General features: G+C 41.6%; 1 protein-coding gene across 6 annotated transcripts in view; it reads right to left on the bottom strand.

The window, feature by feature from the left end:
- The window catches only part of ANO10 (anoctamin 10), a 270,273-nt gene that overhangs the window by 203,204 nt on the left and 52,655 nt on the right, over positions 1-14,414 (bottom strand). For all 6 annotated transcript variants that reach the window (XM_047875024.1, XM_047875022.1, XM_047875021.1 and 3 more), the window contains 3 exons: positions 6,668-6,820; positions 3,322-3,519; positions 1,589-1,723 (listed from right to left, as the gene is read on the bottom strand). In XM_047875024.1, coding sequence (XP_047730980.1) covers positions 1,589-1,723; positions 3,322-3,519; positions 6,668-6,806 — 472 coding nt within the window. In that variant the 5' untranslated portion in view covers positions 6,807-6,820. The remainder of the gene's footprint in view (positions 1-1,588; positions 1,724-3,321; positions 3,520-6,667; positions 6,821-14,414) is intronic.

Raw genomic sequence — 14,414 nt, 5'->3', positions numbered from 1 at the left:
CTGAGATACCACCTCACGCCGGTCAGAGTGGCTAAAATGAGCAAATCAGGAGACTAGAGATGCTGGAGAGGAAGGATGTGGAGAGACTGGAACCCTTAGGTACTGTTGATGGGAATGTAAAAGGGCACAACTGCTATAGAAAACAGTATAGAGGTACTTCAAAAAATTAAAAATAGGAATACCATGTGACCCAGAAATTCCACTTCTGGGTATATACCCAAAATAATTGAAAGCAGGACCCTGAAGGGATATTTGCACACCCATGTTCATAAAAGGATTATTCTAATAGAAAAAAGGTGGAGACAACCCAAGGGTCCACTGACGGATGAGTAAACAAGCAAAACGTGGCATACACGTGTATACACACACACACACACACACACACACACACACACACACACACACACTGGAATACTATTCAGTCTTTAAAAAGAAGGAAATTCCAACATATGCTACAACACAGACGAACCTAGCAGACAATGCTAAGTGAAATAAACCAGTCATAGAGAGAGAAATACTGTATGATTCCACTCATTTGAGTAGTCACAACCATAAAGACAGAAAGTAGAAAGGTGGCTGCTTGGGCAGGGGGCCAGGGGAGAAGGCAGAGTGATTGTGTAATGGATACAGAGTTTCAGTTTTACAAGATGGAAGGAGCTATGGAGAGGCATGGTGAGGACAATGTACAATATTCTAAATATATTTAATACCAGTGAAAATCTTTAAATTTTTTATCTTCAATCTTTAAATTTTATGTTATGTGCACTTTATCACAATAAGAGAAAGAGAGTTAAGAGACACAACCACCATACAAAATGGGTGATCTATGACTGGACCTCGGTTTGAACAAACCAACCCTAATATATATTTGATGATAACAGGGAAAATTTGAACGTGGACTGCTTCCCAGGCATCTGTCCCGCTGGGTGAAGCCTGGAAGGTAGTATTAAACTGACTAGAGAACACAGTAGCTTACATGCTTAAAGTATATTTGGGCAGCAAAAATGCTCTGAGGCCTTGCCACCCTGGGGGGTGGGGGGAGGAGGCAGACTTGGAATTACACACTGTAGTGAGCACTTTATCTGCAAACTAGTATTCTCTTTCAAATGGGATGACAGAAAATCACAAAATTGCAAGCTGCTGATCTGCATTCAGGTATCATGTCACTCGGTGACCCTTCCTAAGCCTTGTTCCCATGTGCTCACCCACTGAAAGGGGAGGAGATGGAAAGAGGGCTCCAGGAAAAGACAATGGCTCCCATTTTCACTCCTCATCTGGGCATAATGTAAACTCTGCTAATCTGTATTGAGTAATACGTGTATGTGTTCACACCCAATTTTAAGCAAACCAAATGCTGCGAGGTCTTGGTAAATAAGTAGCAAACCACACAGAACAAATATATTGATCTAAAGGTACAATATAACGAAGCTCTAATGGCAAAAGGCATGTTCATGAGAATATGTTATTATAAAGTTCTATGTTTTTCAGTAAGAAAACAACAAAGCTTCTTTAACTTGTTATTCATCCACTAAGCAAAAACAACCGCATCAGAACACGTGTCCGTGAAGTGGCTGATAGCGTGACTTACATAACGACTTTCCTGGATACAGCTTTGCCTGGGGGTAACCAGGGATCATCTTTTCATCTCTGGCTCTAAGATTTTCGAGTTCATGTTTGATAATGAATTGACATTCTGCCATCGTGAGGAAGTCATCATTGTCATCTAAATGAGGACAAAAAATTTCCAGTTATTTTCTCATGACGGCCAAAATAAAATTAATAAGATTCAAATAACCTGGGGTTATAGAAATGAGGACATAAACAATAAATAAATAACACAAGCAAAGTATAAAACTCCTAAATTAAATAGAACATAAAGCGCCTTTTTATAAGAGTAAATTACCGTTTTGCCTTCACACAATACAATCCTTCAATCACTGTACGATGGCTCCCCCTTATCCAGGGTTTTGCTTTTTGCAGTTCGTTGCCTGCATCAGTCATGGTCCAGAGGTGATGGCCTTCCTTCTGCCCGATTGTCAGAAGGTCAATGGTAGCCTGATACCACATTGCAATGCCTAGTTCATTCACCTCACGTCGTCTCAGCAGGCAGGAGCTGAATCATCTCACATCATCACAAGAAGACCAGTGCATACAGTAATATAAGGTACTTTGAGAGAGACCATATTTGCGCCATTTTTCTTACAGCAGATTATTACCATTGTTCTATTTTAGTATTGTTGTTGTTGATCTCTTACTGTGTCTGGTTCATAAATTAAGCTTTACCACAGGTATGCACATATAGGAAAAAACACAGCCCACACAGGGCCCAGTACTGTCTGCTATCTCAGGTATCCACTGAGAGTCTCGGAATGAATCGCCCACAGCTAAAGGGAGTGAGGGACTACGGTCCTAGTTCTTATATAACAGGGTGCAAATATCCAAATGGCAGACACCTGCTTGATCTCATTTAAGGCCAATGAGCAGAATTCGAACACTATCCTAACTAGGGATGGAACTGAAGTTTGCCTAAATGACAAATTCTCCTCCTTCAAACTCTTCAGCCCAGGTTGCTCCCTTCTGGAGTTGAATATTCCTCCCATAAAATTGGGGGAAGACAGTCTGATAAGAAAACAGCGCTGTTTTTTGACAAGCGAATCCTCTTAAATGAGGTGATTTTTTACCATTATCATTTATGCTAATAAAGCATAAAGATATAAAAATCCAGAGTGACTCTGAAGAAGCCTAATCACATCTTCTAACTCCAAAGCGCTGGAAGGGACCAGTTTATTCTGAAGGCAAACTCCCACTCTGACCTCACAGCCACCTTGGCTTTCTCAGTTCTTTCCAGAAACCACTCTCTTCTGGAACGGGCTATGAGGCCAGAACAGAACGAGGTACTCTACCAGGAAATGGCAATTCTAGAATACTGAACTACTGCATTTCTCATTATAACATTTTTCTCTATCAAGCTAGTGAACATACACCATTCTAAGAATTAGAACAGAATAATAGTAATAAGTTACATTTGTCACCCTAATTTATGTTCATCTATTCCAGGGATCACAAAGGAAGGTCCATGGGCCATATTTTATAAGCAAATTTTAGTGGAACACAGCTGCACCCGTTCATTTCTTACAGTCGAGGGCTGCTTTTGCTTTACAAGGATAGTGTCGAGTAACTGCGAGAGGACGTATGGCCCACACGGCCTAAAATATTTACTCTTTGGCCTTTTACTGAAAATGTTTGTTGACCCCTGATCTACTGATCAAAAACTGACTTGTGGGATAAAATGATTCTGACAGAAACAATCTTGGGACTCACCATCAAAATCTTTGAAGTTATATCGGGTTCCATATGTGAAGGCTCTCATAGTGTTATCATTACACTCTTTTACCAGCCCCATTGCTTCCGCACCCAGTAACAATGTAATCTTGGAGGCACCGACAAGATATAAGTTCTGATTTTCTAGTGTTTCTTTCTCATATTTATTTAACAATGGTCTAAACAGCAGCTGGGCACCTTCAAAAACAAAAGATAAGCACGATCTCAGAAAAGTTTCAAGAACGAAAACATTCTAAGTAAGTATTGTTTCTAGTTTGATATAAGGAAAATGTATTAACAATTCAAATATATCTCCCAAATAGATAAGAACTACACATAAGTCAAGTTCCTTCAGAAAATGCCTTCTAGCTTCCCATGTTTCTGCTACGAAGTCTGATCCTTATATACGTGTTATTATTATATACGTGACCTTTTTTCTTTTTCTCTTGAAGTTTGTAGTATCTTCTCCATTCCCAGGGTTCCAGAACTTCCCAATGACAGGCCTCTTCATTTACAGTGCTGGGCACGAGGTGGGCCCTTTCCAGCTGAAAAAGCATGGCATCAACCTTGAGTTTTCCTCAGATGATTTCTTCTCCTTTTCTTCCGTTCCTTTTCTAGAACTCCTTTTATTCAGATGTGTACCTCTTGGACGAGTCCTCTAACTTCCTTATTTTTTCTCTGTCAAATTTTCCAATTCTGTAACTTTTTGCTCTACCTTCTGGTAGGTTTTATCAAAATTACCTTCTAATCCTTTGACTGAGTTTTTAAACTTTGCTTTCATATTTCCACTTTCTAAGAGCTTTTTTCCTAAATGAATATTTTACAGCATCCAACTCTTGATTTATAGAATGTTCTACCTTCTCGTAACTGAGAGTTGAGTTTTTAATTTCCTCTTGGTTTTCTTCTTCTGCAGAGTTTGCTGTTTTTGTCTGTTTGTTTTAGTTTAGCTTTCTCTTTCATGTTAGGGATTTTCCTCAGATGTTTGCTCTTTTATTGTATGCGCATGTTTAAGAAAGGTGTTCCAACTGGGTACGGTGAACTTCTGAAGGTTTAGATGGAGTTCATTAAAGATGGCCTTTCATGCACAGTCATCTGGCCAGGTCATTTTCCATGGGCAACTCTCTGATTTCTGCACCTTGGGTTATTTTGCCTTTGGTTATTTTGTCTTTGACTCTGACTCTGGTCAGAGTCCCCAGGAGAGATTATTCAATCTGCTTCCTAGATGATTGATTCTAGCTAGTATTTTGGATACTAAATTAGGTATGAGATTCGTGGGGTGGAGGACAGGGGTAATAATACTCAGTTATTATCCTATTTTCAGTACAGAATCTCTGTTTTCAACTGTGCATAAATCCCCCATTACAAAATCCAAGCATCTGACCCTCTGCAGAGAATAATTCACAGTCTTCTGCTCCGATGGTAGAATACAGAAGGGATCAGGGGAGCTAACTATTTCTCAAATGGATCTTGGTCGATTCTTTTTCCTTTTTCTTGGTAGCACTTATTTCCACAGGTCTCTACAGTCACTAATACCTAACTCTTTAGAAGTCTTCAGTCTGCAGTATAAACCAAACTGTACCTCAACTTGTACCCCTGCCAGCTTCAGCTTTGGCTTTGTCAAATCTGAGAAGTTATTCACCACTCATCCACCTGTTTTCTAGCTTCCAAAATGGTGCTGCTGTTATATTCTTTCCTTTCTTCTTTGTCAACCTGGACTTATTATCTTTTTTAAAAGATCCTTTTATTGTCATTTCAATAGGAGTTTAGAAGAGAGTAAAAGTAAACATGAGTGTTAAACCTGCTACCCTTACCTGAAAGATAAGGATGCTTTTTTGGAATGTTCTTTTTTGCTTTCCCAACAGTAGAAAGATGCCCGCTGCTTCCCCATTCTTGTGTGTCTTTGTGTGTCTGTTCCACACAAGGAACAGAGAAGACTGGGAATACACGAAAGTCCCTCACTCTTAGGCACAACAAAAGCTCTTCCATCACAGGAATTTTAAAGAAGGGACCCAGGGGCGCCTGGGGGGCTCAGTCAGTTAAGCGTCCAACTTCAGCTCAGGTCATGATCTCACGGTTCATGGGTTCGAGTCCACTTCAGGCTCTGTGCTGACAGCTCAAAGCCTGGACCCACTTCAGATTTGTCTCCCTCTCTATCTACCCCTTCCCCTCTCACACTCTGTCTCTCTCTCTCTCTCTCTCTCAAAAATAAATAAACATTTAGGGGCGCCTGGGTGGCTCGGTCGGTTAAGCGTCCGACTTCGGCTCAGGTCATGATCTCACGGTCCGTGGGTTCGAGCCCCGTGTCAGGCTCTGTGCTGACCACTCAGAGCCTGGAACCTGTTTCAGATTCTGTGTCTCCCTCTCTCTCTGCTCCTCCCCTGTTCATGCTCTGTCTCTCTCTGTCTCAAAAATAAATAAACGTTAAAAAAAAATTTTTTTGAAATAAACATTTAAAGAAAGAACGAATGAACGAATGAACTCCAATCCAGTGAAAACACCTCTGATTTTAGAAAGCAGGTACTCTCGTTTTCAAGTTTTCTTTTGGCTTGGTTGTTTCCAAAAATCAAAAATCCCACTTTGATTCAAGGTTTTATTTTTAAGAAAGCACTTCAGTTTACAGTCAAAATCTTAAAAAAAAAAAGTCTAAGTTGTATTCAGTGTTTGGAGACTTGGTGAAGTTTTAGGTATTGTTTTGTACAGTTTTATGAAGCGTTTCCTCATGTAAAATGTCCTCCACTCTTTCCCCCAGATGTAGACCCCCTTTTGCCCTTTGGGAGAGGGCTAAACTTTGGCTTCTCCTATAAAGTCACCCCTTTCCATCCTGAAAAGCATCACCAAGGGTCTCCTCTTTCTTCCCTTTCCTCTTCCAGCTAGTTTACAAACAATTCACTCTGAACTATCGTGCACTGCTTTGTAACAGCTCTCTCTTTTTGTTTTTGTTGTTGTTGTTCTGTTACTTCAGTTTCCAGAAATCCACATTCAGTCTCCTTACACCGACAGTAACAGTCACAGTAATGCTCTTTCAGGCAGGGACCATAATAATCTCTCTCTTAGCACCATATCTGACACACAAATAGATACCTGTCCACTCATCTGATAAATATTGACCTACTGTGCACCAGGCAGTGTACTAGGCATAGCATTTATAGCTGTGAACAAAATCACACTCGTGCTGCTTACAGTCTAATGCTGACTTAGATTCCCTTTCAAGTCCAGATAAATAATAAAGAGCAAAGAAATGGATATTAATTTTAGAAATATATCAGGGAAAAAACTGTAAAACATTTGAAAATACATTTTTAGTCACTGATCATGGCTAAGTCTGAGTAATATTTGTTTTACTTGCCTCCATCTTCCTTTTTAGAGATAATTCTGTTTTTCAGCCATTCTTTGGTTTCTTCTTTGACATCCTGAGCAAGTTCTAGGACCACCAAAGGTGTGAAGGAACTCTCACAAGTATCCAAAGCTGATAAGGTCACTTTCATCTTTTACAAATGTGCTGAAATTAAAATAAAATAAAAAGCACATGGGTTATAACGGAAAAGTGAAATATATGGAAACATATAAAAAAATATGTATTTGTATTTTCTCCTAATTACACCTAATTCTGGGTCCCAGGAAAAAGGAAAATTTCTCATGATCCAGATGGACATGAGACAGGCTCAACCAATAGTTGAAAGCACATGTGTGAGCCAGGCCCATACAAAGTCAGGGGGAACATCATCCTTTCCCGTAGGCAGCTCAGAACACGGCAGGGAGGACATCAGATAAGGGAAGGACAAAAAGTGTAAAATACACTGTCACACAGGAAGAGTCAGAAAGTATTTGCAAAAGATCTGACACCCGAACAGGGTTTAGAGGAACGAACAGGAATTTGCTGGCGAGACTTGGATGGCATTCTACGTAGAAGAAACAGTATTCCTGTACAAAATAGAGAGGAAAAATAGCCAACAGAATCAGAGACACACAAGTGATTAGGTGTGGCTACAGCACTTGTGTGTGTAGGGGTGGGGGGTGCAGGATGGGAATGAGCAGGTATCTAACCAGGGACCGTGACTACAAAGGAATGGGGCTTTGTCAAATAAGCGATGGGAGTCATCAGTTCAGTAAGAGCAGGGAATTGACCTGGTCCGAGTTCATGCTTAGGTATGGAGTTGAAGTCCCCGGTATCAGCTTCCCTTCCTAGTTTCTCTTTCTCAGGAATATCATCTTTATCTCCATTTCCACGCTTGAAAAGTACTCTGGTCAACTTGGATATCCACAAATGGCATCAGTCACTGAGGCCTAATGGCCTCCCTCTAAAATGTTTCTCGTGTGAATCTCTCTAACCCAGTGATTCACAGCAGAGACAATTTCCAGACTTTAGACTTACTTATTCTAACTCTGTACTTGACGTGGGTTTTTTTTTTTTTTTTTTTTTTTTTTTTTTAAATTTTTTTTTTTCAACGTTTATTTATTTTTGGGACAGAGAGAGACAGAGCATGAACGGGGGAGGGGCAGAGAGAGAGGGAGACACAGAATCGGAAACAGGCTCCAGGCTCTGAGCCATCAGCCCAGAGCCCGACGCGGGGCTCGAACTCACGGACCGCGAGATCATGACCTGGCTGAAGTCGGACGCTTAACCGACTGCGCCACCCAGGCGCCCCTTGACGTGGGTTTTAATGACTCCAAAGTACAAGTGCAAATCAATTCTTGGGAATAATCACAAAAGGAACGACCAACACCACAGAACAGCCTTCCATTCTTCAGGGTGAATTATGATCTTGCAACAAGCAGATCAAACAGGCCTAGGTTATCTGGCTTAGACTGGTAAGTTTTTCTCTTACTCCAACACAGCATAAGTTTTGGGGCAACACAGGTATTATAAATCAATGCTGGATTCACATCATGGCACAAATGCTTCAGGAATGCTATTATAAAATAACAGCCAAATCCAAAGTGGGCGTGCCAGGCTCTATGAAGGTAACAAGATCAAAACGGGCCTCAGCACTCACCTCCTAACAGCTAGTCATGTGGTCAGGAACTCTACAGAATGAAAGAATGATAAAAATTAGCCATTAGAGCTATAGGAACTCAGAACACTTAATGTGCAAAAGTTTCCATCAAGAAAAAGAAGCATGTTCTACAGAGGGAAATAATGTGTAAAATCAATGACATTAAGAATACACAGAGCAGACAGAGCAGGACCAGAGCAGAGAGGGCAACATTTTGTGAGCTGTGACCATTTAAGGATAAGGAATGCTACAGTTCACATCTGCTCCAATGCCCAGAATGGAGTCACTGTTGGTTTCTGAGCAGAGAATCAGCTACGTGTCAGAGTGAGATGAATCTCCATAGGTAGATTTAGGGGGCAGAATATGAATATTCTTTCAACTCTCCTGAACTTCTGAAATTTTTCAGAACAAAAAGTTGAGGAAAATGGTTAATGTACCAGTACACTACAGAGGCTTACGCATTGTCATCTTTTAAATGGAAAGACCAAATACAATGAACATTTATGACATGCTTATTTTCAGTCATGCTGTGATAAGAGTCTGAAGGTACAAAGTAAGTAAGGTCCCCATCTTGCTTCTAGGGAGCTCATAGTCTTACAGCGGAAGCATCAGATCATTCTAACAGGAGGCCTGAAACAATAGCAGAAACCGTCTGGGGCAGGGAAGCCTGAGGAGGCGGGATTAACCTTCTGGGAAGGGAGGCTGAGAACCGGTAGCCTTCAACTCGGAAAAGGTCCACAGATAACTGTGAGGTTTCTGACCTGGAACATGGGAAAGAGGAAGTAAAGAGCCAAGCTGAAAAGGAATGGTTAGGCTCAGGGCACAACCCACAGTTCAGCAGGGTGTGTGTGGACACACGTCAAAGGTGTCAGTTTCCTGGCATTTGCGCATCGCCTAATGTCGGTATAAAAGGCCCACCGTATTCACAACTTCCAGACCATACAACACTCTTTCTGAGACACTAAATACAGGTTTCAGTTCTAAACACGTGTATGAGCACCAGCAAGAAATACATAAAAAATATTTGCTCACTGATTTATTCTCATTTGAGATACTATATGCCCTTCATGACTCGACACAACCTTCACAAGATTTCCAAGATCCTACAGACAAAAGTGTCACCATCTCTGACATCCAAAGAGTTCCTACAAATCAACAAAAAAATACAAAACCTGAAATCACAAGTCACAAAAGAAGAAATAGAAGCAGCCAACACACACTTTGAGATGTTCAAACATACCAATAAAAGAAATGTAAAGTAAGTATAAGATGCCTTTTCCTTTTCAGGTTTGCTGAAGTTGAAAGGTGGACGGAACCTAGTTCTGGCACAGGTGTAGAAAATCGGGCATTTTCACACACAGCTGACAGATGTTGTACTTTGATGCCATCTTTCCAGAAAGCAGAGTGGCAGTATGAAAAATAATATTAAATACGCTTACCATTCAACAAACAACGCCATTTCTAGGAATTTATGCCAAGGAGACAATAAAATAGAATATATATACACTGGAAGTTCATTACAACTTCCTTTTTTTCCTCTCTCTCTTTCTCATTTACTTTGGGTTTAGTTATGGCAAAGAAATAAAAAAGACACAACGTATACAACCTGAAAGCCCAACAAGAGGACACTGGCGAAACTCATAAAGTATTTACGTGTCACAGTCATACAACAGAACCATCAACACTAGGGTGCAGATGCAACTATATTAACATGGAGAACATTTCATTACGCATTGTAAGATTTAAAAAAAGCGCAAAACAAGACCCCATTTATGGATATGTACAACCCATCCTAATATCAAAATGACAACAACACTAGGTAACTTTGGGTTTTGGAAGTGTGTGGGTGCTTAGGAATTTGTCCATTTCTTCCAGGTTGTCCAGTTTGTTGCCATATGATTTTTCATAGCATGCCCTGATAATTGCTTGTGTTTCTGAGGGACTGGTTGTAATAATTCCATTTTCATTCATGATTTTATCTATTTGGGTCATCTCTCTTTTGTTTTTGAGAAGCCTGGCTAGAGGTTTATCAATTTTGTTTCTTTTTTCAAAAAACCAACTCTCAGGGCGCCTGGGTGGCTCAGTCGGTTAAGCGTCCGACTTCGGCTCAGGTCACGATCTCACGGTCCGTGAGTTCGAGCCCCACGTCAGGCTCTGTGCTGACAGCTCAGAGCCTGGAGCCTGTTTCACATTCTGTGTTTCCCTCTCTCTCCGACCCTCCCCCGTTCATGCTCTGTCTCTCTCTGTCTCAAAAATAAATAAACCTTAAAAAAAAAATTAAAAAAAAAACAACAACCAACTCTTGATTTCATTGATCTGCTCTACTGTTTTTTTGGATTCTATATTGTTTATTTCTGCTCTGATCTTTATTATTTCTCTTCTGCTGCTGGGTTTAGGCTGTCTTTGCTGTTCTGCTTCTAATTCGTTTAGGTGTGCTGTTAGATTTTGTATTTGGGATTTTTCTTGTTTCTTGAGATAGGCCTGGATTGCAATGTATTTTCCTCTCAGGACTGCCCTCGCTGCATCCCAAAGCATTTGGATTGTTGTATGTTGATTTTCATTTGTTTCCATATATTTTTAAATTTCTTCTCTAATTGCCTGGTTGACCCATTCATTCTTTAGCAGGGTGTTCTTTCCAGACTTTTTCCTGTGATTGATTTCAAGCTTCATAGCATTGTGGTCTGAAAGTGTGCACGGTACGATCTCAATTCTTTAATACTCATGAAGGGCTGTTTTGTGACCCAGTATGTGATCCATCTTGGAGAATGTTCCATGTGCACTAGAAAAGAAAGTATATTCTGTTGCTTAGGGATGCAGAGTTCTAATATCTGTCAAGTCCATCTGATCCAATGTATCATTCAGGGCCCTTGTTTCTTTATTGATCCTGTGTCTAGATGATCTATCCATTGTCGTAAGTGGAGTATTAAAGTCCCCTGCAGTTACCACATTCTTATCAATAAGGTTGCTTATGTTTGTGATGAATTGTTTTATATATTTGGGGGCTTCCATATTTGGCCCGTAGACATTAATAATTGTTAGCTCTTCCTGATGGATAGACCCTGTAATTATTATATAATGCGCTTCTTCATCTCTTGTTACAGCCTTTAGTTTAAAGTCTAGTTTGTCTGATGTAAGTATGGCTACTCCAGCTTTCTTTTGACTTCCAGTAGCATGATAGATACTTCTCCATCCCCTCACTTTCAATCTGAAGGTGTCTTCAGGTCTAAAAGAGTCTCTTGTAGACAGCAAATGGATGGGTCTTGTTTTTTTATCCATTCTGATACCCTATGTCTTTTGGTTGAAGCATTTAGTCCATTTACATTCATTGTTATTATTGAAAGATATGGGTTTAGAGTCATTGTGATGTCTGTGGGTTTCATGCTTGTAGTGATGTCTCTGGTACTTTGTGGTCCTTGCAACATTTCACTCACAGAATCCCCCTTAGGATCTCTTGTAGGGCTGGTTTAGTGGTGATGAATTCCTTCAGTTTTTGTTTGTTTGGGAAGACCTTTCTCTCTCCTTCTATTCTGAATGACAGACTTCCTGGATAAAGGATTCTCGGCCGCATATTTTTTTTCTGTTCGTCACATTGAAGATTTCCTGCCATTCCTTTCTGGCCTGCCAAGTTTCAGTAGATAGATTCGTCACTAGTCTTATTGGTCTCCCTTTATATGTTAGAGCGTGTTTATACCTAGCTGCTTTCAAAATTTCTCTTTATCCTTGTATTTTGCCAGTTTCACTATGATATGTCGTGCAGAAGATCATTTCAAGTTACGTCTGAAGGGAGTTCTCTGTGCCTCTTGGATTTCAATGCCTTTTTCCTTCTCCAGATCAGGGAAGTTCTCAGGTATGATTTGTTCAAGTACACTTTCACAGCCCCTTTCTCTCTCTCTTCCTCCTCTGGAATTCCTATTATACAGATATTGTTTCGTTTCACTGCATCACTTAGTTCTCTAATTCTCCCCTCATACTCCTGGATTATTTTATCTCTCTTTTTCTCAGCTTCCTCTTTTTCCATAATTGTATCTTCTAATTCACCTATTCTCTGCCTCTGCAATCCGAGCTGTGGTCGCCTCCATTTTATTTTGCACCTAATTTGTAGCATTTTTTAGCTCCTCATGACTATTTCTTAGTCCCTTGATCTCTGTAGTAATAGATTCTCTGCTGTCCTCTACGCTTTTTTCAAGCCCAGCGATTAATTTTATGACTATTTTTCTAAATTCTTGTTCCGTTATATTGCTTAAATCGTTTTTTATCAATTCGTTACTGTCGCTACTTCCCGGAGTTTCTTTTGAGGAGAATTCCTCCGTTTCGTCATTTTGGATAGTCCCTGGGGTGGCTCGGAACTGCAGGGCACTTCCCCTGTACTGTCCGGAGTAACTTGTTTTGGTGGGCGGGCCACAGCCAGACCGGATTGTCTGCCCCCAGCCCACCGCTGGGGCCACAGTCAGACTGGTGTGTACCTTATCTTCTCCTCTCCCAGGGGCAGGACTCACTGTCGAGTGGGGTGCCCCTGTCTGGGCTACTTGCACACTGCCAGGCTTGTGGTGCTGCTTCGATGGGATCTGGCGTATTAGCCAGGGTGGACCGCAAGGTGCACAGGGGCGGGAGGGGCAGGCTCAGATCGCTTTGCCGTCGGTGGTCCTCTGCAGGAGGGGCCCTGCAGCGACCGGGAGGGAGGCAGACCCGTCGGAGGGATGGATCCACAGAAGCACAGCACTGGGTGTTTGCACGGTGCAAGCAAGTTCAGTGAACTGGTTCCCTTTGGGGTTTCGGCTGGCGGATGGGAGAGGGAGATGGCGCTGGCCAGAGCCTTTGTTCCCCACGAGCTGAGTTCTGTCTTCCGGGGCTCAACAACTCTCCCTCCCATTGTCCTCTAGCCCTCTCACTCTCCGAGCAGAGCTGTTCACTTTTAACATTCCAGATGTTAAGTCCCACTGGCTGTCAGAACTCACGCAGTCCGGCCCCTCCGCTTTTGCAGGCCAGGCTCGGGGGCTCCGCCTCGCCAGGCGGGCTGCCCCTCCACCGACCCGGCTCCCTCCCGCCAGTCCATGGAGCGTGCACACCTCTCCGGCCTTCCTACCCTCTTCCGTGGGCCTCTTGTCTACGCTTGGCTTTGGAGAGTCCGTTCTGCTAGTCTCCTGGCGGTTTTCTGGGTTATTTAGGCAGATGTGGGTGGAATCTAAGCGATCAGCAGGACGCGGTGAGCCCAGCGTCCTCCTATGCCGCCATCTCAACACTAGCTAACTTTCGGGTCTTTACATGGGCTACTCCTTGAATTCTCACACCAACCCCATGGAAAAGAATCTCTTAACACTTTCATTTAGCAGATGAGAAAACTGAAGTCAAAGAGGTTAAGGAGTTTGTCCAATGTCACATGGCAGCGAGCAGAAGAGCCTAACCTCAGGCACCCTGAGGCCAGAGTTCACACCCTTAACCACGTGTGGCTACACTCACGATTCACTCTATACTGTGTGCGTTTGAATAAATATCCCATCGATGATTAGGCAGACATATCTCTCCCAACTGTCACGTCTAGGTAGTAGGATTTCAGATGATTGTTATTTTCTTCTTTACGTTTCTCTTTTTGATTTGAATTTTAATAGGCAAGGGTTTTTTTCTTATAATTAGAAAAAAATGGCTTTTACACTTGTAACACAGTATAGAGGTCAGACATTTTAAAAGTAAGGGTAAAATGTACCCTTTAGGAAAGGCCAAACGATACTTTTTAAAACTGTATAATACAAGATAATTTGCTTTAGTCCCAGATTAAAAAGATACCAACTTTGTAAAAAAGAAGTTGCCTAACTGTAAAGATTGTTTTGAATAAAGGCTCGATAACAACGAAAAGCCTTCCGTCCAACAGTATATAAAATGAAACGGCTCCGCACATAGGCACATCCCCTCCTATCCAGAAGGAGGCGGCCAAAAGCGCCAGTGGAGCTGGGCAACGATAGGATTTTTAGAGCAGAAGGAGCCTTAGGGGTCACTTAGTCCCGTGACCTCACTGTATCATATTCACAAGGTCCGAAATCACACAACCAGCATGGCAGATACAGACTGAAATCCAGTGCTCTCTGAATGATACCAGACAGTATG

Source organism: Prionailurus viverrinus, chromosome C2 (assembly GCF_022837055.1).
Source record: "Prionailurus viverrinus isolate Anna chromosome C2, UM_Priviv_1.0, whole genome shotgun sequence".
Lineage (NCBI taxonomy): Eukaryota > Metazoa > Chordata > Mammalia > Carnivora > Felidae > Prionailurus > Prionailurus viverrinus.
Note: the sequence above shows the minus strand (reverse complement) of the source record. Positions and strands in the feature narration are given on the sequence as shown.